Source organism: Panulirus ornatus, chromosome 38 (genome assembly GCF_036320965.1).
Source record: "Panulirus ornatus isolate Po-2019 chromosome 38, ASM3632096v1, whole genome shotgun sequence".
In the NCBI taxonomy this organism is placed as follows: Eukaryota; Metazoa; Arthropoda; class Malacostraca; order Decapoda; family Palinuridae; genus Panulirus; species Panulirus ornatus.
The window spans coordinates 6,858,076-6,883,432 of NC_092261.1; the positions used below are offsets into that span (position 1 = coordinate 6,858,076).

A 25,357-nucleotide genomic window follows, 5' to 3' on the forward strand; every position below is an offset into this window, starting at 1 on the left:
TCCACCGTCAGTCAGTATTAAACTAAAGAATTTTTAGGAAACAAGTTGGATCCTTTTTATGGAATGTTATGGGGTAATGCTCTTAATGAGTATGCTACTAATTTTTAATTCTTCTGTATTGGTGCCCTTAAGTGGGCTCTCTTCCTTGATATCAGTTTTTCATCAGAATGAAACCATTCTTATCTTATATCTTTTAAATTGTGTTTTTGAGTTCTCTTATTCTTTACCTTGTGCTATCAATCATTTTAATATATTATGAGGGCCATATTTACAGTGATTTTATACACTTTATATACTTTTTTGTGAAATATTTTTTTACATATATTGCATATGTATTTTGAGAGTGAAATCCAAATCAGATCAACCAAGGACATAATATTTAAACACAGATAAGAGAAACAACTTTATTATATACAGTTCAGTACAATACCCTTAACATGAATTGTGCATTGCAGTCTTAATACTGACCTCTATATTACAACATTTGACAATGAACCACACTTATTCCACTGTTCTTTATTCACCACTATTGTGTACACACAGGAATGTTTCATAGTATTATGATTAATGAGCTATGTTGAATACCAATGAAAGCCTGAGCCTCAATAAACACCAAGATCCCACAAACATACATCAAATAAATGCCTACACCTACGGATGGGAAATGTGACAATATTTCACTTAAAACCAATGATGATTCATATTACTGGAAAATGCACTGGTTCACAAATGTAATATCTCTCTGAATTAAAAAACTGTAGGCATCATAATCATAAGAACATATCAAAAACATTTTGCTACAATTTTCCTCTGCTTTTAAGCTATAAAAGAGACTGGATTCAGTACCAACAGCAAACACTAGTTATTCTGGGAAGTAGTATCTTCTTTTCACTCAGTTTTGCTTTGGCTATAGGTTACAACCAGCTATATGTTCAAGTCCTGGGTGTGCTCTGCTGTGCATCCTTCTCCAGCTGCTTACCTAAGTATTCCCTGCAGAGGGCAAATGGAAATGGTTAAATATAGTCACTCCAGACAAAACATTTAAATATATGTCTCTGGTTTGATGCTCTGTTCATTTGATGCTTCTGTTTGTTTCGTGAACTATGCAAGCCTTCTTAACCTAACAAACACACAACTATATACACCTATTTATTTCTATATGTCTTATACATTTCTTCCTGTTACAATAGAATGGCATTCATAAAATGTTGCTAAAATTACAGTTTATGACATTTTTCTACTCTACTAAGTAAAGTCCTATGAGCATCTCGGGAAAAACTTACCCGCTCATGATTAAAACATCATTTTACTCTTCAAAAAAGGATGTATCCATAATGATTTATTTTTTTATTATACTTAATTGCTGTTTACCAGGTCAGTGAGATAGCTCAAGGAAACAGACAAAGAATGGCCCATTCTTTTTTTCATACTTGACATTGTTTCCCATGTTAACGAGGTAGCGCTAGGGGCAAACGAAGAATGGGCACATCCACTCACATCCATTCTCTACTTGTAATGCACTGAAACCACAGCTTCCTATCCACAACCAAGCCCCACAAAACTTTCCATGGTTTACTCCAGAAGCTTCGTATGTCCCAGTTCAGTCCATTGACAGCACGTTGACCCCAGTATATCCCATCATTCCAATTCACTCTATCCTGAGTCATTACTTTTCAAGTAATGACTTAAAAATCTAGATTAAAAAAAACTGCAAGGAGTAAGGTTGGAGAAGGTTACCAATGTGCTACTCCTGTTTTATCACAGACAGTGTAAAAGCTGTAAACAAAAAAACTACAGGTATGTAAATCATATCATCAAGGTTTGATCTATCTGTATCTTTGATACCTGTTCCCTTCTGGAACTCTCTCAAGGGGGTGGCTTCAGCAATGGAGTCTCCATAACTAGTGCACTTCAGAGCTACTGCTTAGCCTTTAGTGCCTCACCCTCAACTGGACACTGGCAGGGGGCAAGTCTGCACTGTGCTTACAGAAGCTTCTGCCTTATGCTCCAACCTTTTTATTTTTTTTTTTACACATATTCGCCACCTCCTGCGCTAGTGAGGTAGCGTTGAGAACAGAGGACTGAACCTGAGGGAAAACCCTCACTTGGCCCCCTTCTCTGTTCCTTCTTTTGGAAAAGTAAAAAACTGGAGGGGAGGATTTCCAGCCCCCCCGTTCCCTCCCCTTTTAGTCACCTTTTACAACATACAGGGAACACGTGGGAAGTATTCCTTCATACCTACTACTTTTATCTATTGTTCCTACCTTTTGCCAAAAGGCAAGGCTAGCACATAGTGCTCACCACAGGAAAATCTAGAGTTTCAAAGAAAGAGCTGGGTGAATTAAGTGTTTCAAGTGTTATGTGTGAAAGATGTATGTTCGTGGACAGAAAGCCAGTAGTCCATGTGTGGATGAGGCAGAACGAGAAGACTGGTTTAATTTCATCTACTTACCAGTTGTGAACCATCAGCTTTTGCACTGCTAGCAAAGCCTCATAACGCACATTAGGGTCAGTATGTGTGAGGTGTTGCATAACCCACTGCTTCCCTCCTAGTTGTTCTAAGACCCTAGTGAGATAAAAGAAATCATATTCTTAAGTACACCTGGAAGTTAATGAGAAATTCTGACTAAAAATGACTAATGTAATTAGTATTCATATCATGGACTTAAAACTTTTAGATATTACAAGGTAAAAAAAAGTAGTAAATAAGCTTGTGAAAAGCATGGATTTGAGACAGACCATTCACCTGCTTTCATCATACAGTTCTTCAAATAAAGCTGCCTCATTTAGTCCATGAGGTATCTGAAAACAACTAATAATGGCAAAGTCATATTAAAATCACTTTTTTAAAAATCATAATTTATAAAGTGTCCAAGGGAGATGCATGAAAAATTTTACTAAAAATCACTGCTAAAGGCAAACTGTCCAAGTACATTTGCATTCCTAGTACCTGCAACTATACTAATATAGGGGCAACCCTGAAAGGGTCCAGTGAAAGAGAAGCAACCTCTCTAATAGCTCTGCTCTTTTCTCATAGAGTTCACGAATCAAAGGACTCTCATAAAGAGCTTGTATTTACTTGGGAAAGACACAGGACTAGGCAACATTCATGACCAGGCACTGGAACAAACCATAGGCTCGCATACCATCAGCAACAATAGTTTTCTTCTCATTGTATTTTTCATCATGCTCTCTACAAGAAAGAAAAAAGAAACTATGGAAGTATATGTTTCTCACTTTCTTTGCATAATTACTTTTGCATTTAATCATGGTACAAGGCTGTATACACCCATAAGTCATGTAAGGATCCATTCACATTTGCCTGCATTAGTTACACATTATTAACACTAAAGAGGTAAGGGTATGCACAGAAACTAACTCTGTATAACTTGACAATCTGTATTACCCACTCACTCTGAAACTATCAGAAACAAGAAGAGGCTTATCCACATGCACTGCTTCCTGTACTAATGCTGGAGCAACAGGTGTCTGATTTTATTGCCAAACCACTAGATTCCAGATAAAACTACAGCTAACTTGGGATTTGCTACTTGATGCAACAAAGAAAGACTTTATAAAGTCAAATGTCAGTAAGAACAGTGTTTCCAGATAAGTAATAGAAAAAGAGGAACAAATCAGGCCATGTGAGCAAGCAGTGTGCTAGACATATCAAGATCTTACACAGAAAAAGGTACATCAGCTCATGTTATATTTCTTGATGCATCACACAAATAGCCCATTCTCTGTACTGAAGAGGCAAAGCCAAATCAGCACTTGTGTTGCCTGACACAACAAAAGACACTGTTCAGGCAAAGTCAAGACAGCATGTGCTATGCTGCTTTGCACGTCACAGGATGGAATATTTTACACATATCAGCATGCACTATGTGACAATGAGTTACTGTATGGGGAAAAGATATATTAGCTTGAATTGTGCTGCTTGTGCATCATAGGTCTTTCTGTAACTTTATGCCTTTTGCCAGGTGGGTGCATGCTTCAATTTCATTTTTTCCTACACTTCTAATAGGTGATAAATCAAGTTTTCCTAAAAGCAGTGCTATCATTTAGTATGTGTATAATGCTCACTCTAAGTTAAGCAAGTCAGACGTTGACATCAGTGTTTGCCACTGATTATTGCATCCTTAATACATAAACGTTAAGATATTTGTGATACATAACTGACAATCTTCCTTGCATGCCAGTGCTACTGAATAAAAGAAAAAAGGACACGCTGGTCACTCAGAACATCAGTATAGTTGGCCTGATGTGGACAACATCCTGTCAGCAAGAAAAGTATCACATACATATGAGAATTATATCACAAAAGGTAGTTGCTTAGTCACCAAAAGAATATCATTATTCAAGAGAATGACAAGCAAACTCATGGATAAGGCAAAAGTATAAATAAGATTAACCTTGACCTAAATGTAGCCCCTCTTTGAAAACCTAAAAATACTGTGAGACTGATGAGCACAAAAGATGCGCAGTAGAACTACTATGGTGTGAAGCCATATGCAGGAATGGCTGAGCAAGGGACTGCAATTTTTTTTTTATCAGTATGTGTCCTGCAGTTTTTCTGGATGTTAAAGTTACATTTTTTGTTTGCATTACACATGACTTTGGCATTATTAATGAGTATTCACCTACCTCACTTCTTGATTAGATGGCTTTGTTAGGAAAACTGAGATGAAAGCAAAGGAGTGGGTTTGCTAAAAACCAGCTTCTTGCAGTAATGATTAATATCTATATTACATAAGATTTATACATAAAAGTTAATTGTCTTTACATTCTTCAACCAACATCATTAAATTCAATATTTATAACTATAGTAACAGAATATTTCAGAATAATAAAAATACAATACCAGGTATTTAACTATTACGAACCTTTTGCCTCGTGAGTAGTGTCTGGTGTATTCTCCAATGTCATGACAGGCAACTGACAGTACTAAATTATCCTTGCTTGTTTCCAGAAGATGGATGAGAATTTTAAGTAGCTCATAATTTTTCTCATTCAGTCGTCCAGCATTTTCACGCCAGAACTTCTCACTTTTGTGTACTGGAGACCACTCCATACGACCAGACTTTACTTCAGAGCAGTACTCCTCAAATGAGCTAACATTAGAAAATGTTGGACATTACTAAAGGATATCTATAAAATCAGATCTGCTAAAATCATCCATTGAAAAAAAAAAAAACTGGGAGACTGTATCTCATTTGTGTCTCTGGCCATTTATGGCAGTAAGATGCAAAATGAATTTCAAACTTTACTTCAAATGTGTTTGTCAACCAATATTTTTCAATTTATTCCTTACAACTACTCTTGTCACTCCATTATTTTGACTATTCTCAAAAAGTACTTTAATTCATTAATTTTACAGTTCTCCTTTTGGACAGTATCATATTAGCTTAAGATTTCTTATTTAGGCAAAAAGAGAAATGCAATGGCACAGTAGAGTATAATCATCACTGCAGAATTATAATTATGTCCTAACTACATGTATAGATTAGTCTAATGCTCTCTTGTACTAATAGTCCCAAGCACAGCCCCACTAGCCAAGGGAGAGGGAAACTGCTATTCTCAAGTGCTTAAAAAGTAATGCCTGGTCAATTCAAATTCTGGTCAGAAAATCAGGATAGCCAATTATATGGGTACGTGATAATTATGACTTAGGTGGTGTGTCCTCTGACCTGTAGCCAATCTTAACAGTTCAAGAAAGGCAAATATGTTTCTGTCTCATGCCATGTACATGAAAAATTTAAAACCCCCTCTTAAAAGATCAAGCTGTAATAAGCATTAGAATTACCTTAGATCCTGTATTGAATTCTGCAGTTTTTCATTCAGGAACTCTATGTCAGCAGTGATGTCTTCATCCTCAAACTTACGCTGGGCTAAAATCTCCAGCTGCTTCAAGACCTGATCAAAGAAAATGTGAAATTACCCTCCTCCACTATTTCTGTAACTAACATATTCCATCGTGTAACTGAGACTGGTAAATACAGAGTATTCCCAAAAAATTTTAGTCAGAGTGGGTGGAAAGTTTCCTTCTGTTTTACTATCCTGTCTCTTCCAAACTTAAGATTATATAATGTTACAACACTACTACTATCTCCAGCAGATAACCTCGTCATAGACTATTAATCCCCCTATTATCTATCTTCGGAACATGTACTTCCAACAATCTATCAATCACCGACTCTCACCTGCTCCCTCCACTTCTGACAAGAAGCTCCTCTTAATCAGTCAGTCTTTTATTATTTTCTCCATTTGTCAGAATTATTTCTGGAGACCATGGTCAGCCCTCTCAATCAAACTGCACTTCCTATAATTTCTTACATAATCAACCCATTTCGCAACACATATTGTCCTTAGGTATCTCTCTCTCCTCTCCTCTATATGACAGGTAAATGTGTGCAAATGAAGCACAGGGAGTTGGGTGTCAAAAGAAAATATAATTTTTTTTCAATTACACATTACGCATGACAGCTATAGACTGTGTGAACGAATGTGGCCTTTTTGTCTTCAACTAGTGGTACCTCGTGGGGGGGTTGCTATTCCATGTGTGTTAGGGTGGCGACGGGATTGGATGAAGGCAGCAAGTATGAATATGTACATGTGTATATATGTATATATCTGTGTATGTATATGTATGTATACATTGAAATGTATTGGTATGCATATGTGTGTGAGTGGGTGTTTATGTATATACATGTGTATGTGGATGGGTTTGGCCATTCTTTTGTCTGTTTCCTTGCACTACCTTGCTGATGGGGAAGACGGTGATTAGGTATAATGAAATAAAAAAAAAATCTTGATTTAAAAAAAATTCAATATTCTGCATTATAATCATATGCTACTTCACATGTGGCCAGGTGGCAACGGGAATGGATGAAGGCAGCAAGTATGAAATGTACACGGGTATATAAGTATATGTCTGTGTATGTATATGTATGTATGCGTTTATGTATATACATGAGTATGTGGGTGGGTTGGGCCATTCTTTCGTCTGTTTCCTTGCGCTACCTTGCTGATAGGGAGACGGCGATTAGGTATAATAAAATATAAATAAAAAAAAATCTTAAAAAAATGAAATTCTATATTCTGCAATATAATCATATGAGTGAAATACTGCACTATATAACAACACCGAACATGAGCTGAACAAGTAACAAATAAACAGATTTGTATATGCTTCAATATTGATATTATCACCACACTGCATTTGTGAACTGTCATCAATTATGATTTCTGCAATGGTAAACAAACTATACTGTTAATGAAGTTATGCTCACATTTCAAAACTTCCATAAAATTTTATGGAACTCACAACCAGACTGCTTAGGATTAGTACAAAAATAATTCATTAGTATATGTACTGCAACATTCAAAAATGAACATTCTTAAACCTCTAATTTATTTTGCCAGAAACCTTAACAATGTTTACAATGCTTACACTATGGCATCAATGACCATTACTGTTTTCTATATTCATGATTCTGAATGAATTGCCACTCAAGTATAACTGCTGCCTTACCTTACACTGAACCATCTGAATGCAGTTTTCTCGAGCAATAGCAGGGTCCTCAGGCTTGTCAATGAGGTTCCTAAAGACTGCAAGTACAATGCGAGTCACTTTTTCCTTAGCACTCTCGCTAAGGATGTCCGCTAATGTTGGTATTACACTATATCTGAGCAGAAATAAATAAAAAGGAGTCAGTAGAATGAAAATTCACATGAAAAATACAGTACAACCTCTGTTAAGTATAGCAAGGTGGAATTGGTGATCAATTTGCTTTAGTTTAAGAGTAGTTCTTTACTCTTTTCAGAGGTAAAGTACTTCCAAGATAATCAAAAGGTCCATTAGAAGGTTTGCTACACTATACTTTGTGTGAGTATCAATGAAAAATGGCCAGATGCTATCCAAATGACGTGAAAACAGTGTGTCACATTGTTAACCCCTCCCCAACCCAACATGCAACCCCTACCAAGGTTCCCTGGTGGTCAAAGACAGACTTATGTTATGGTGAATCCCCTTTCTTTTACAACAAAGTGTTTTCCAAATGAAAATGCAAGCTTAAGAAGCCCAGATTTAGAGCACTTTTATAAATATTTCACAGGCAGCACCTTGCTATGCTTTCCTCATGAGTGGCAGGACATGTAACCGAGCAAGCTCTATAATGGATATCTGTTTATTCTTGTAAAGTATTGATTATTGATTCTGCATAACAGAAAAGCTGAATTAACTAATAAGGGAATGATTTAAAAAAAAGTAAGTAAATTTCAGGTTAAAAACTGGATAAAATCACAAATTTTGAGACCATGGCTTGCAGAACACATATTTGCAGATCAGAGATGCAAAACACAAAAAGATACTTAAGTACAGCTTACTTGTTCATCTTCTCTGCAATGGCATTGTTGAATGTCATGACCCAGAGACAGAAGGTTAACTGGTATTGTATTTGAAAGTTGAGCTTCCCGGAACTTAGAACCTGCAGTGTACAAAAAGTCAAACATCAGGGAGATTTAAGTTTTCATATCTGAGTAATTCATAATAACACCATAAGTATGTTACATGAATGGGATGAACAGTAATGACAAAACCAGTTTATACTGATATTCTTAATAGATAAGCTGACTGCAAGTGAAGTATAGAGTAGCCAATATGAACAGGGTTTGAAATGTGATGAATATATTGGCTTTTGATTAAAGGTGATATCAGCAACCTGAGTAAGACTTCAAGAATGCATATCAGTTGGTTCCATTCTTTCACAACAACTGAACAAGAAAGGGAAAGATTTTGTCCACATAAAAATCCACCTCTGCCAGAAACATATCTTAAAGGACTACCAAATCATAGTCTTCATAAATTAACAGACCCATTACTAAATGGTTACTGAACCCCTTCATATATACAAATAACTTATTGAAATCAGCCCAGTCAGAAAAATTCCTAATAGAAAATTGCATCAGTAGCATTACCATACACCAGAATGGATGGAGGGCAAACACAAGTGTCCTTGTAATTGCTATATTCAACATGTTTTTGAAAAGTTAGCTTTTGCCCTGTAAAAAGCTTACTGAACTACAATCCTCACTTGCCCTTCACTCATGTTCTGGGAAAGCTATCAGAGCCATATGACTTACATCAGTGAGTGAAGCTAAAGCACACACACACAATCAAAAACAAAAAAGAAAGAAAATGCCATAAATCCTTAAAACAGGCAAAATGTTAAGCATACAAGCTTATTGAGGTTAGATGATTTAGTTTCATTCACTGACCTATATTCTACAATTCAAAACAGCAAACAATGGACTGTAGCAATGAGCAAATAACAGGGCAGTTTCCAAAAAGAATGAGGCATGAGAGATATATGTATGAATATAGACATATGGAGATAGAAAGACAGACAGACACAGATAATAATCTATACTGTGCAAGTCTGAGATCAACGTGGGTTATCAAGGTTTATGTGCATTACATATTATCCTTCCATTTAAATTGTGTAAATCATTTCCTGTACTTAAAGCAGGATGGTGCACACATCAACTCCCCTTAAGATGAACTTCTCTTTTCCGAACAAAAAAGTGTTTTACTGACCTGCACAATAGTGACAACCCCATCCAACTGGTAGAAGATAGTGCGGTACTCCTCCACTCTTAGCATCATCTGGAGACACCGACCCACTGACTGAATGTACTCATTGTTCTGTGAAAATCAAAATTAATTATCTTAATCAAACCCATTTATAAAATGTCACTAGGGTCTTGAATTTCAACTGTAACATATAATTCATCCAGATGATAAATGCCTCCCTGATCATAAGGCAACTCCTAATGTAGTATTTATGTCTTGAGTATTTGAACAAAAATGGGAGTAAATGCATTTTTTACAGTATATAAGCACTTTTTCATGCAATGAGGGACTGTTTTACAGGAATAATCATAAATGAAGGAGAATCTTTCAGTTGTGAAGAACTACACTTCATATTAGCCATTCATTGCATAAGTACTGTATAACAGGATTATCATAATGAGTAAACAACTTTTATAAATCTTCATATCTTGGAACATACCAACATTTGTCATCATTCCTTCAGGTTACTGAAGCCCCTCTTTCTTTGTATGTTAGCATGACTCTGTGAATGTTTTTATGGGCCAAGACCTACTAAGAATCTGAATTCACTTTTGTTTGTTAAAATTCTAACAACTACCAACCACCATATAGTATATGTATATATTCTCATACTTGATTGCTGTTTTCCATATTAGTGAGGTAGCACCAGGAACAAAGAAAGGCCACAGACACTTTTTTTTTCATACATATTCACCATTTCCCGCGTTAGCAAGGTAGCGTTAAGAACAGAGGACTGAGCCTTAGAGAGAAAATCCTCACTTGGCCCCCTTCTCTGTACCCTTTTTTTGGAAAAATAAAAACTGGAGGGAAGGATTTTCAGCCCACTGCTCCCTCCCCTTTTAGTCACCTTCTACGACACACGGGGAATACGTGGGAAGTATTCTTTCTCCCTATCATATATATATATATATATATATATATATATATATATATATATATATATATATATATATATATATATTATATAAATATATATATATATTTTTTTTTTCATACATATTTGCCTTATCCAGCATTAGCAAGGTGGTGTTAAGAACTGAGGAGTGAGCCTTAGAGGGTATATCCTCAATTGGCAAACCTCTCCATTCTTTCTTTTGGAAAATTATAAATGGGAGGGGAGGATTTCCAGCCCCCCTGTTCCCTCCCCTTTTAGTTGCCTTCTATGACACACAGGGAATATATGGAAAGTATTCTTTCTCCCCTATCCCTAGGGACTGAAAAAAACCCTCATCCTCTTAATCATTCATCAACTAGCAACACAGCTAATGCACTGAAAGATAAAATGTGGGAAAGAGGCCAATAGCCTACTAGTTTTTAACAATCTATTCTGCTTTAGAACTATGGGAAGATTAAAGCCAAATTTAGAATTTTACAGCTATACTTTGGATATGTACAGTATTCAACAAAGTCAAGTTATTCTTGCACTAAAAACATCGAAATTGTACTGGCCTTCATTTTGATTTTAATCGTGATAAAATATATACCTCTACATGTGGTTCTTGAGAAACAGACTCTAATTAGAGACTGCTTTACTCACTCACACAAAACATTTAAAGAGGACAAACTTCCATTATTCTGTTTGTCAGGATGGCTGGAAAAAATACTGCAAAATGTCCACCTTTCTGAATAGTTCAAACTACACTAGACCAGTAAATGCCCTTAAAAAAAAAAAGACACCCACCTAATTATTAACCCTCACCCATGGCAAAAAAGCTCAGTTTCAAACAGACATAAAAAATTTGCTTCTAGTATGCATGACTAAGATGAACTTAATTTCTTGCTGGGGTAAGTGTGTGGCTTCCTATTATTATTTGTGTGTTGGGGGAGAATTTTACACCTGTGACGTCCTATCTCAACCTCGTATGCATATCTTGCCTTAATCTTGTGTATAACATTATTATTATACAACCCTTTTATGGGGCTCTAGCAGCTTCGAGGCTGTACTCCATGAAGTTGCACGAAAATCATATACTTTACGTATACACAGCTTATGTTTGTCACCCATCAATTAGACTCCAAAAGAAGGAAAAACAGGTGTGTTGGATGTGATACAGCTGCCTTGTCTGAGATCCAAATCCAACCTGTTAGACTGGTGGGTTGTGACACTGTAATATGGAAAGATTATGCAAAATAATCAACCTTCATGCTTAAAATGATTTTTAAGCTAAATCTTATAATTGCTGACACCTGAGATTTACTTCATAAACTTGTGTATGATAGCATTTACAAACTTGTCATGTAAGACTGGACTAAATAAAGTCTCCATTTTGGACATACAACACAACAAACTAGATTTGCTTCCAGAAGAAGTAAAAGGTAAGAATCAGGCAGTTGGATGGGTTTGGTTTAAGAGTTCTGTTGTCTAGTGGGCAGTTGTGGGTTGGGTTAGTGAATGAATGCTGCTGTGTTCATATTTTGGAGCTGCAACTGACTGGCCTTTGTAAACTGAGCAGTCTAGTGTAGTGGACAGTGTCAGGGTGGCTGGGGCCTTCCAATTTTCAGTTTCCTAACTCTAATTGTATGAATAAAAGAGAGCATATCGTTTGAAAGCTGCTGAATGCAGAAAAGTACAGAAATAAATTTTGTAGTATCGCAAATGATTATCAAAATTACTGTACAAATTGATTACCTAAGGAACTATGAGCTTTGTACAATGCGTGAAATTCTCATTAATGCAGGTTTTGACAAAGTAAATCTACCATCTATAATGAACTATACAGCAGAAAACTGCATTATATAGTAAACAAGTACCTTTACCAAGTCAAATACTCCTGCAATTTCAATTACTTGTGAATTCAAATGCTTTTCTACTGTATATTCAATGAACAGTCTTTATGGGCACTACTCATCAGTAGAGAAGAGTTGACGACAGATAAGCTTACTGGATAGAGAATGCAGCCAAGAAGTAATTCCTTTAATTCAACATGCAGATGACTTACACTCTCCAATGGTCTTACTCGAAGATGACCTCTCTTCGTTGATATCTTAAGAAACAGAATTTTGCTGGAGTTCCTCTGTTATGCCAATTAGATGAAGTTATTTCTTTAAATACCACGCAATATATATATATATATATATATATATATATATATATATATATATATATATATATATATATACATATATATATCTTTCTTTCAAACTGTTCGCCATTTCCCGCGTTAGCGAGGTAGCGTTAAGAACAGAGAACTGGGCCTTTGAGGGAATATCCTCACCTGGCCCCCTTCTCTGTTCCTTCTTTTGGAAAATTGAAAAAAATAATGAGAGGGGAGGATTTCCAGCCCCCCACTCCCTCCCCTTTTAGTCGCCCTCTACGACACGCAGGGAATACGTGGGAAGTATTCTTTCTCCCCTATCCCGAGGGATAATATATATATATATATATATATATATATATATATATATATATATATATATATATAAAGAGGAAATAAATATGTGTATGCACAATATCATTGGTAACAGACATCAATTAAGATTCTTGACATCATCTTTTACAACAATGACAAAAAGTAGCTGATGAATTTCACAGGCTGCTAAGCCAGTCACTTGTCAAAGCTACACCTTAAAAATCCTTAAGCCCTACAACGGAGTTTCTCAAAGAGCAGTTCTTCCTCCAACCCATTTCAAACTCTTCCTACATGATCTACCATCACCTACTGCAGTCCACAGCATGAGGGAACTCTCATATTCAGATGATCTTACAATTATATCACAGTACTTTGACATTAAACATCCAGCATCAAACACTCAAAATTGCATCACAAAATTGTAACATTGGCTCAATCAGAGAAGAAATTCAGCATCTTTACAGAGTTTTTCACCCTTTTAACTTTAGGCAGACATGAATCTCACCTGAACCCTCCCATTACCTCGAATGAGCCACTCCACAAAACCCTTGCTATACTGGGCATCACATACAACACACAAATGACATTAGCTTCCCATGTCCCAAACATTTACAAAGACAGCAATCAAACTAAACACACTTAGAACACCTACTGCTACCAGATTTGGATAAGAAAAAGAATCCCTTTTTCACTCCATCTTTCCACCTCCAATTTGGTCTCCCTCTTCTCCTCGTTCCCTCCACCTCCGACACATATATCCTCTTGGTCAATCTCTCCTCACTCATTCTCTCCATGTGCCCAAACCATTTCAAAACACCCTCTTCTGCTCTCTCAACCACGCTCTTTTTATTTCCACACATCTCTCTTACCCTTACGTTACTTACTCGCTCAAACCACCTCACACCACACATTGTCCTCAAACATCTCATTTCCAGCACATCCATCCTCCTGCGCACATCTCTATCCATAGCCCACGCCTCGCAACCATACAGCATTGTTGGTACCACTATTCCCTCAAACATACCCATTTTTGCTTTCCGAGATAATGTTCTCGACTTCCACACATTTTTCAAGGCTCCCAAAATTTTCGCCCCCTCCCCCACCCTATGATCCACTTCCGCTTCCATGGTTCCATCCGCTGACAGATCCACTCCCAGATATCTAAAACACTTCACTTCCTCCAGTTTTTCTCCATTCAAACTCACCTCCCAATTGACTTGACCCTCACCCCTACTGTACCTAATAACCTTGCTCTTATTCACATTTACTCTCAACTTTCTTCTTCCACACACTTTACCAAACTCAGTCACCAGCTTCTGCAGTTTCTCACATGAATCAGCCACCAGCGCTGTATCATCAGCGAACAACAATTGACTCACTTCCCAAGCTCTCTCATCCCCAACAGACTTCATACTTGCCCCTCTTTCCAGGACTCTTGCATTTACCTCCTTTACAACCCCATCCATAAACAAATTAAACAACCATGGAGACATCACACACCCCTGCCGCAAACCTACATTCACTGAGAACCAATCACTTTCCTCTCTTCCTACACGTACACATGCCTTACATCCTCGATAAAAACTTTTCACTGCTTCTAACAACTTGCCTCCCACACCATATATTCTTAATACCTTCCACAGAGCATCTCTATCAACTCTATCATATGCCTTCTCCAGATCCATAAATGAGTTTCTCTGAAAAGAATTAATCCACCCGCTAAACTATGCCTCACAAGCTGGTTATCTAACCTATCAAAAGCAGATGTAATTCAGCTGTTAACCCGTCAAAAAAGATCACTTACAACAATCACTTGCTGCCTAGGAAACACAAGCAGTGAAATCATCTGCTGTTTCTCACTTAAATCTGCTATCAGGGCCATGTCATTAGCCAACAATAACTGATTCACCTCTCAGTCACCCCACCTCTAATAGACTACAGACATACCCCTCTCCTACAAAAAAATCGCATTTACTTCTGTCACTACTCCATCAATAAACAAATTGGAGAACTATGGTGACATCATGTACCCATGCTAGAGACCATCTTCATCTGGAACCACTCATTGTCCACTCTACCTACTTGCACACATGCATCATTCTCTTGATTATTGATTATAACTCCACATGTTCCTGCTCACTACTCTCCTGAATATATTTTGAGGTAGAAGGGTCATTCCAAACAAAAATAATTAATTCATGTAAAATTCTGTGATATTAGACCAGTAAAAAGAACATACAGGTGTACGGAGCTGATCCTTGAGCCATGTCAGGTAAAAGGTGAGGTCTGAACCATCCATTGGTTCACGAGACCAACATGCCAACTTAGCAATGATACGAGCTGTCATGTTGATGATGAATGTGTCAGGTCGTGTAAGCAGGTTGAGAAAAGGGCTCCACATACTCTCACGGTGCTTACGAGCATATTCTTTAAAAATTTCCACGCGAGACTTATCTTCCTGAAAATGAAAAGTAAACAATGTAAGCAGCAGATATACAACATTACCAAAAAGAACAAAGTACAGAGCAATTTTCATCTCAGTAAGCCTGTTCCTACAGTTGTTCCTTTCCAACTTATGCAAAAAAAGTTACGAAAATGAAATATTTGCAACCAATAATTCAGTAATACTTGACTCCTTGATTAGCCAAAGTGTTATTTCCCATCACATGTGCAATTGATCAAACAGGTGAATTCAAATATAAAGCCTGACTCTCAGGGATCTCATGAATTCAATTACGATACTACATAGTCTTCTGAGAGTATTTCAAATAACTGTTTCTCTTCTCTAAATATCAACAAAAAAGTGTACATTACATACCTTGGTCATTTTCATGACTATAATTCTACCATCCACTTATCTATCACATTACATCCATCCCTTCCAAAACTTTACCAATTTGGTAACAGCAATTCAGCTTGACAAACTAGTTTCCTTAACCCTTAATTCCCAAATTTTCATATGAAGACATCTGTAACAGGCCCCAGGGGTCTTCATATGAGCTTTAAGTTTTGGGGGCTTTGTTTAAATCCCCTGCTAATATTTGGATTATTTATATAGCTGCTAAATGTTGCCTTGGTCACTATAGGTACATACTTTTCTCAGAGACTCCCACTCACTGGAAGCACTTAAGAAGTGTATATACATGTGAAAACAAATGTAAACATGAGTAGATGTACATTACTATGTGTAAATATATATGAAATTATGTAAACATAGGCCATAAATCGTGGTGTGTAATTTTGGTAAATCTGTGTTCCTCTTTCATAGCCACACCCCTCCTCCCTTCCTCTGTCACCTCTCTACTGCTATTGCCATGGGTATTCAGTATGTGTTAAATTCAGAGCTATAAAACAGCTATATAAGTTACGTTAGCTTATTCTCCTTTATATAATCTTTATTCATACATGTATTTGTTTCATAAAAAGTGATTGTCCTTACTAAATTTGCATCTGAAGGCTTAACCCTGAACAAACTTCACCTTTCCTCCACCATCTCTGCTGGATTGTTTATACATTAAATTCAACACTGAACCATAGCCATGTAAGTTAAATTACCTCACTTTTGTATAAAAATCCTATAGTTTTACATGTTATAATGGAAAACAAAATCTGAGGACCTTATTTTTTGTTTATATTGTGACTTTAAAAAGTGATTCACCTGACATTTAAGGGTTACTAAAGCAGGGGGAAAAGTAATTAAGCACTAAGACAACACATATTTTCTTATTACATTGGCCCACAAATTATGGAAAACAAAAAATGTAGGTTTTGAGTGAAAAACTATTTCTCTCCAAGGAAATGTCCCATGAGCATGTGAGACATTCCACAGGATATCACTTAGATAATCTGGGATAGGATCTTCTAACCCTAAGTATGGTCAGTTAAGAAGCAATGGCCTTCCTCAACCTTCACTAACCACTCAATCATTGTTGTGACAGCTTGCTCATTTTGAGCCTTTTCTCAGCCAAATATCAACTCCCACAGTCTCTAGAAAGGGGTACTCCACCCTCTCTTTCTTTACAGGACTTTTCTAAAGAAAACCCAAGATAGACTGAGCATTCTTAGCTATAAACAATTCCTTATGCCAAATTCTGGTAGATATCGAGTCTACTTGGTGTCTGGTGAAAATAATGAGAAATTCATTTCTGGATATGCAACACTATATTATATACAATGACACTGTATTTAGTGACATAATAAATCACTTGTACTGCAACCAGATACACAGATTTATAGCACATAGTAGAATTTAGGATTAGATATCACATAAGAGCAAGGAATTCATTTTTACATAAGATAAAGGGTTATTATAAATTCACAACTGACTGCCATTTTTCAAAATATCTTCTATGACAAGCCGGTTCTCGATAACAAAGACTAGTGTACTTATAGGTCAAATGAAGTACAGCAGGGTTGCTCAATAATGCATTTTGACAAATTTTTTGTTAATCCAATCAGTTTGTACCTCAAAACATAATGTTCACACAATGAAGTGGCCTTTACCTACCTCCTCATCATCCAAGAAGACAAGGAAGACCTTTATTTTGAAAGAACAGTCCAAAAATCTGGGACATCCTGGACAATGGTGTTGGTATTAAAATCCTTGCATGCCAGGATATTATTAAAGTGCCATGAGCATCATCAAAGCCAAGGTCTGGGAGGCATATGCCATGCCATCAATCTGATAGTGTTGTATACAATGCTTTTTACAGCTTAATACAGTTACTGAGCATGTTTGTGTGTATTTTTTGTCTCTGGTTCCTAACTTCCTATTTAACGTGTAAACATAAGTTGCATTTTAACATGTACCACATTCATGTGCATCTTGGTGGTCCCTGTCTTTCTTAAATGTACAATCCCTCTGTCCTACATGAGTAAGATGCTTATCTATGGGTCAAAGTAAAATACTAAATAGTTGAGGTAGCTTTCTTTTAGAAATTTGTTCTCATACCAACCACATAAACTCTTAACACGTAGAAGTTTTATATGCTGTACAATTTTAATCTTCAAACCTTGAATATTCCTCAGATCATCATTTGTGATAGCCTTCAGAAATCTTTCCTAGACACAGGTCAGGAGTCACGTTATAAAGAAGGCATTCTTGTAGCCTTTTAGACTGCACAGTAAATATACAAACTTATTATCAGCTTCCTTATTGAACAACTGTATTGATATACATGTTGAACCCAAATAAAACTACACCTTTTGACACAACATCCCTATATGGTACTATAGCAAACAAATATTAGGTTTACTCACAGAAAGAATATCATCAACAAGAGTAAGTATATACTGGATTGTCTGGTCCTTGCTGATGTGGCCCAAGAGATTCATAAAGGTACGAGCAACCTGATAACGTTGCGAGGTGAGAAGTGCATCTCTATTAGGACCAGGCATCTCCACCCCCATGATGACCTCATAATCCTCCTGGCTGATCATCTGGGACCTAAAATACGCATATCATCCATATACAGTAAAATATACATTATGCTTTGAAACTATAAACACATCCAAAAATGTAATACATCTGGTAATCATCTTGTTTGTGTACACTGAGCATGTTGGCATTATCTATAAATTTTTCCCTCATTTTTACTTAAAATAATATTCTTTTTTAATTATACTTTGTCGCTGTCTCCCACATTAGCGAGGAAGCGCAAGGAAACAGACGAAAGAATGGCCCAACTCACACACACACACATATATACATACATGTCAACACACATGTATACATTTAAACATATACATACAAATACATATATACACATGTACATACTCATACTTGCTGCCTTCATCCATTCCCGTCGCCATCATGCCACACATGAAATGGCAACCCCCTTCCCTGCATATGCGTGAGGTAGCGCTAGTAAAAGACAACAAAGGCCACATTCATTCACAATCAGTCTCTAGCTGTCATGTGTAATGCACCAAAACCACAGCTCCCTTTCCTCATCCAGGCTCCACTAAACTTTCCATGGTCTACCTCAGACGCTTCACATGCCAAGGTTCAATCCACTGACAGCATGTCGACCCCAATATACCACATCGTTCCAATTCACTCTATTCCTTGCACGCCTTTCACCCTCCTGTAAGTTCAGGCCCCGATCGCTCAAAATCTTTTTCACTCCATCCTTCCACCTCCAATTTGGTCTCCCTCTTCTCATTCCCTCCACCTCTGACACATATATCCTCTTTGTCAATCTTTCCTCACTCATTATCTCCATGTGACCAAACCATTTCAATACACCCTCTTCTGCTCTTTCAACCACTTTTTATTACTACACATCTCTTTTACCCGTTCATTACTTACTCGATCAAACCACCTCACAATACATATTGTCCTCAAACATCTCATTTCCAACACATCCACCCTCCTCCGCACAACCCTATCTATAGCCCATACCTCGCAACCATATAACATTGTTGGAGCCACTATTCCTTCAAACATACCCATATTTGCTCCAAGAAAGCGTTCTCGCCTTCCACACATTCCTCAATGCTCCCAGAACCTTCACCGCCTCCCCCACCCTATGACTCAATTCTGCTTCCATGGTTCCATCTGCTGCTAAATCCACTCCCAGATATCTACATTCAAACTTATCTCCCAATTGACTTGTCTCTGAACCCTACTGAACTTAATAACCTCGCTCTCATTCACATTTACTTTCAGCTTTCTTCTTTCACACACTTTACCAAACTCAGCCATCCGCTTCTGCAGTTTCTCACACGAATTGGCCACCAGCGCTGCATCATCAGCAAACAACAGATATAATATTTATATTCATTAGATAATTTGTGTATCAACAGTACACAAACAAATTCATAGATTAATTTAATATAAAGTACAACAAATAGACGGTGTTCTCAGGGATACGGTCTAAGTCTGCAGATATCTATGACACTGGTTTGTGTGTTGCCTTTTATAACCACTGTGCTGCTTCAAAATCACTAGCAAAATACTGAGCAAAGGATTCGAAAATAGTGTTTAATATGATGACTGAAAAATTATTTTGTCATCTGGCTATCATACATCTAAATATTGCCATCTGTTTGATCAATAAGGAGTAAAGATGCCAAAATAAATGAAAAATTATAAGATTCTATGAATTATATAAATCATTTTCATACAAACAAAAAAGAACTAAATGAAGGTTCGGTAAGAAATTAAAATATCAGTTATTTTAAGATGCTACTGCATTTGAGAAGGAATAAAAACACCACAATGAACAACTGCAGTATAGATAAATTTCAAGAAATTTCATAATGTACACAATAAAGAGGTGATTGGGGTGAAATTTTCCCCTTGACCAAACCCTAAACTTCACCACGAAAAACAAAGCGAACCATCATCAATCTTCAAATGACAAACAGGAATAGAAATATGAAAATTTCATTTTATGGAAAGATTGAGTAACAAATTCATTTATCTATTTAACTACAACAATCACTTACTGGAGGTATGAGGGCCAATTAACCTTCTGCTGGCGAATCTCATTTGCTCGCTGCACTAAGACACTGGTTGCCCCTGCCACACCTGAAAAGTCATGATACCCTTTCTTATCTCTAAATTCAGAATTTAAAAAAAACATGCTACCAGTATGTCATTGTACATACTATAATACTAATATACCAGTAAAATAAGCTTAATCTCAATATCCAGATGTATGAAGTTATATTTAGTAAATGAAGATGAAATTTTGAGACAGTACAAGCATGACATATCAGACAGTTATCAACTACAGTACCTGTTAAACCATCCTCTGTAATCTCCTGCTGTCATAATGTCACTAAAATTCATCCAGTTACATGGTAAGGACAAATTAAAAATAGAAGGGTCAGTGAGCATAGGACCTTCATTAATGATTTTTTGCCCATTTTTTTGTTGTAGATAAAAACATTGGCCTTTTAATGTAGTAGAAAGTTGTGAATGGTGATTGTTATTCCAACTACTTGAATATCTAGGCTCTTAAACTGCCTGCTTTCAAGTGATATATTAATGGCATACAGCCTCATTTTGCAGAACAAATATTACAAATAATGAGCTTTTGTAATGAGTTTTTTTTTCATTTTGCACACAGGTGAGCTGTCTGGATGACCTAAGTCTCTATTCACATTTGTAAACTTGAAGAAAAAAAATTGCACGGTTATGTAATGAAAGTTCTGAGGTATGGTAAAACTTTCTCCACTTCTCTTTAGTGCAGTGTCCTATGAGCCATGATAGATATCTCTGACCTACAAGGCTTTAAACCTCAGCTTCCTATCTTACTGTTGAGACACATGCTTCTCACCCTTCTGAAGGTCTGCAAGGCCTAGCTTCAATGCAGTCTACATGACAGCTATAGAGTGGATGTTAGTGAATGAGGCCTCTCCAATGTAGAAACGGGCAAATAAATATGAAACACACACACTTATGTGTGTGTGTTGATAATATAATGATCAGATTAATCCATGAGTATTTCATGAAGGGGTAATTGCACTTCAACAAGAGTTCAGAAAGTTTAGTCAATTAACTATCAGACTCCTGCTGAAGTACAATACATGCAACATATGATATGCTATTCTATATATACATGTACGGTATGGTAAAATATAACGTAAACTGTTCATAAAATGTGAAAGGAAATGTTCATATTTAAAAGGACTTGCATTTGTAAATAATATCATAAGTTAGAAATAAAATAACAATATCAGAAAGTGAGCTGCCATCATGTATTAGGGTGTGTTATGATGTGAGATGCTATCAAGTATTATGATGCAATAGGGAGTGAACTGCCAGTGCATGTTGGGTGTCTGAGCCACTGTCATGTGTTTAGGTGTGACAGGGAATGAGCTGCTGTCAGATGTTAAGGTGTGTCAGGAAATGAGCTGTTGCCATGTGTTAAGCTGTGTCAGAAAGTGGGCTGCAACAGTGTTTGGTTGTCTCATGAAGTGAGCTGTCATTATGTGTTACGGTGCATCAGGGAGTGAGCCACTATTGTGTGTCAGGGAGTGAACCGACATCGTGTGATAGGATATTTCAGACAGTGAGTCATCATCATATGTCAGAAACGAGCTGCCATCATGTGATAGGATATGTTAGGTAGTAAGTCACCATCCTATGTTATACTGTGTCAAGGAAAGAGCCATTATTTTGTGTTACGACATGCCATGGAGTGAGCCACCACCACAAATGACATTAAAGGTTTGTGTTCATAGCTACGGCTATCAACCACTGAGACATTGTCTGTGATGAATATTCTTATGAATAATACGGTTGGGCCAAGCTTGCTGGGTCGATATCTGTCATCAATGGAGATATGTGGAATGAGGTGAGTCTATCCTAATATAAAAAGCAAGTGCACCAAAACATTATAGAAACACTAGCAAGGGTAAGGAGATAATTGACACAATCCATAAGTTTATAAAGTAACCAAATAAATTGCCCCAATCAAAGCCGTCTTGGGTGAATGAAAAAAGTTAGAGAAAGAAAGCAGAAATTATGCAGGATTCTGCAAGTGTTTGTTGCAAGTGTTTGTTGATCTGATTCTTACAAAATGAAAACTTATATTAAGATAGAAAGATAAAAGAAGGAAGAGAGTTCCACAGCGTAGCTTTCATGGGAAGGAGGAGGAGGAGGTATCAAAGTCAATCCTCAAATGGCCAGTCTCCATACTAAGTTGTGTGAAGCAGCAGCCAAACACATTTCACAAGTCTAAACCCAAGGGATGGGAATACATTCAGCCAGTTCACAAAAACAGGGGCCGAAATAGAGAAAGAGATGCAACACTGTAGCATATAGAAAAGGGATGATGATGGTGATACCAGAATTAACAAGACAAGGTTTTCAATTCCGCTCTAGTTGAATGAGTGGTGGAAGGTGACCCCCTCCCCTGAACCCTTAGATGAGGGAGCAGTATTCCATAATTGGGTATATGAAACCCGTGTAGAGGCGAACAACCTGCTCACAAGAAAAATAATTCTGGCATCTTAATGTTGATTATGTGAGGTTTCCAGGACTAAGTGGTGATGGTTATGCCTAATATGTTCATACTATTAAAGGGTTGAATAGTGGTGTCTTGAATTTGCACAGAGTAAGACAAATGATTCTTAGAAAGAGATATAAGGAGAAATTGCGTTCTAGTACTATTGATCTCTACAAGGTTATTGCTTCTCCAATCTGAAATACAGCACAAGTCTGAAATGATACAGGAAATATGATCATTACAAGAAAGAGAACGAGTATTAATAGGAATATGGAGGGAAAAGTGAGTTAAAGTATGTACAGTGGAATCAGTAGCATGATTTATAGGGCAACTCTACGAAAAAAATTTAACTTGATTTTTAAGGATGAAATATGATAAATATACATCTTACCTCTATCTATATCCTCCGGGAGGGCAGGCATCGCCGGTGTTGTATGAGACATCCTGCAAATGTAAAGAACTAATGGTCAGACTATGTTACAGACTCTGATAGTCACGGGATATTACAGACCAGACGTACCAATCTTGATGGCGTAATGAACATGACTTAGAAAGTATCTCATCTGGACTTTCTAGATTAAGGGCTAATGGAAATTTATTTTTTACTAGTGATGAAGGGTACACTATTGTGTAAACAAAGATCAAAACTTGATATATAATGTCTTTGTTAGGAGACGAAAGAGGAAATAAGTTGACACACCTGTGTGTCAGACTAAAGCCTGTATTCGGAAGTGTTGATTTGAAGATTTTCATATAGAGGACAAACCCATGCCTTACAATTGTAACCTACTAGAACGTAAACTGTCCAATGCCACAAGCGTTGTGCTATTATGGTTTTGTAGTCATGATCTAAAATTCCGCTGAAATGTAAGAAGGGAAAATTATTTATTTTGTGTAAAGGTAATCGGACGTTTTGTTTTGGTGCAGACGATGTCTGATGATTTCCCATAATCCTCTAAATAGATAAGAAGGAAAGCATGCGAAGATTGCCTTTGAATGATTAATGATGAATTATAGAAACATTTTTTTAATCACCCTTCATGTTTTTACATATCAACCAATAATGGAAGTCTAATGAACCTTGATTTTTATATGTATTTTCTGCTTGAACTTGAACCATCACACCATCGAGAGGCTATTTGTAAACAAAGTCACAGTAAACATTACAGAAATCTGTCAATGTACATATATACACTGAGTGGAAATTAGTAATCGGGAACAGATTAGGAAAAGAATAATTGATATAACAAGATGTTATTGTTATTGGGAATTTAGAAGTTCTTTTCACCAAATATGTAACTCAGAGCAGCAAATCTTGTGTGTGTCAACTTGGTGGCGGACCTTGTCGAAACTTGTGTCAAATAAACTTGTATTTTTCTCTTTCATTGAGAATGAGTGAGACTTTTGCTAACTCACTGTATTAATAGGAATGATGAAAAAGATTGCTCACTAGAAATGGAATCTGAATATAATTCAATTAGCTGAAAACAAGATCAATTAGACATACTGCACCATGCCGGCAAACACCCCCGTTTCTCCTAGAGTATTCAAGGCAATAGAAAAGTCTGATATACATACTCTAGCATGCTGCCGCGAGGAAGAAATAAGACCCATATTGCCATGCCTTGTAAGGATGAGTTTAATTGCTCCTCTAGACCATTCGGAAGAATGTATTGCTGGCAGGAAAGTGATACTTAGGATTCTCTCGGGTATAGAAGTTGTTAACTCTCTGGTGGCTCTACTGTCCATTGACTTTCCTGCACTTGAAGTTGACGTTAAAAAAGAACAGCAGTTAAGGTGGGTAATACTAGTAGGAAGGGAATTTGCCTGAGTATGAAACTGCACGGCTATTTAGGATAAATATCATTGATATATGCCATAAATATTTTGTTGATATATTATCTCTGATAGGTCAAATGGTATCATGCCGATTATGTTTGCTTTTCCTTTAACACACTACTGGATTCATCAGAGTGTCCCCACATAAGAAAAGTTTTGCAAATATTGAAATAGTATCATCACAACCAGCTGCATATATAGTTTTGGTAATTAATCTGTTTACCTCTGCATCTTGACTAGTTTTAGTAAATTCTTATTTAGGTGTTATGTGTTTTATATAGGTCATAATGATTACAGAAATACCCAAGTGGCATCATTTTGAGTATTATATTTTATTAGATACAATCAGATAGGGAAACTTGTTTATCTGAGAAAATAGAGGATGACTTAAATCAAAAGTTGATTCCTTAAATTTGATACCTTCCTTTGGACCTTCTCTGTTAGATATTTATGATTTTTTAGGTACAGTGACCAAACTAGAAGTGCACTCTCGTTTTTCCAGTATGTAGGATATGAACAGCATGCTGAATATTTCCTTAACCATATACTTAAAAGCTATTCTTGGTATTATT

At 36.6% G+C, this 25,357-nt stretch overlaps 2 protein-coding genes across 3 annotated transcripts in view; one reads left to right on the top strand and one right to left on the bottom strand.

Annotated features, from left to right (window-relative positions):
- Positions 1-390: 390 nt before the first annotated feature.
- On the bottom strand, positions 391-23,739 carry VhaSFD (V-type proton ATPase subunit VhaSFD). Its single transcript, XM_071684571.1, has 12 exons — positions 23,647-23,739; positions 23,338-23,390; positions 20,437-20,518; positions 18,244-18,430; positions 15,224-15,442; positions 9,599-9,706; positions 8,389-8,489; positions 7,535-7,688; positions 5,807-5,916; positions 4,887-5,114; positions 2,453-2,566; positions 391-990 (listed from the first exon to the last, which is right to left on the bottom strand). Exons 1-12 carry the CDS (start codon positions 23,697-23,699, stop codon positions 933-935), a joined length of 1,467 nt encoding a protein of 488 aa, XP_071540672.1. The 5' UTR covers positions 23,700-23,739; the 3' UTR covers positions 391-932.
- Positions 23,740-24,067: 328 nt separating this feature from the next.
- The window catches only part of IntS2 (integrator complex subunit 2), a 38,551-nt gene continuing 37,261 nt past the window's right edge, over positions 24,068-25,357 (top strand). The window contains exon 1 of one of the 2 annotated variants that reach the window (XM_071684570.1): positions 24,068-24,743. In XM_071684570.1, coding sequence (XP_071540671.1) covers positions 24,460-24,743 — 284 coding nt within the window. In that variant the 5' untranslated portion in view covers positions 24,068-24,459. The remainder of the gene's footprint in view (positions 24,744-25,357) is intronic. The other variant, XM_071684569.1, reaches the window with a different exon arrangement.

What these genes read in the sequence shown, in the direction of transcription:
- VhaSFD (XM_071684571.1), bottom strand. Translation starts at nt 23,699, where the DNA reads ATGAAAATCTTCAAATCAACACTTCCGAATACAGGCTTTAGTCTGACA. An exon ending in CCCGGAGGATATAGATAGAG is followed by an intron (nt 20,519 to 23,337) that starts GTAAGATGTATA and finishes ATGACTTTTCAG; the next exon opens with GTGTGGCAGGGGCAACCAGT. An exon ending in AATTGGCCCTCATACCTCCA is followed by an intron (nt 18,431 to 20,436) that starts GTAAGTGATTGT and finishes TGCGTATTTTAG; the next exon opens with GTCCCAGATGATCAGCCAGG.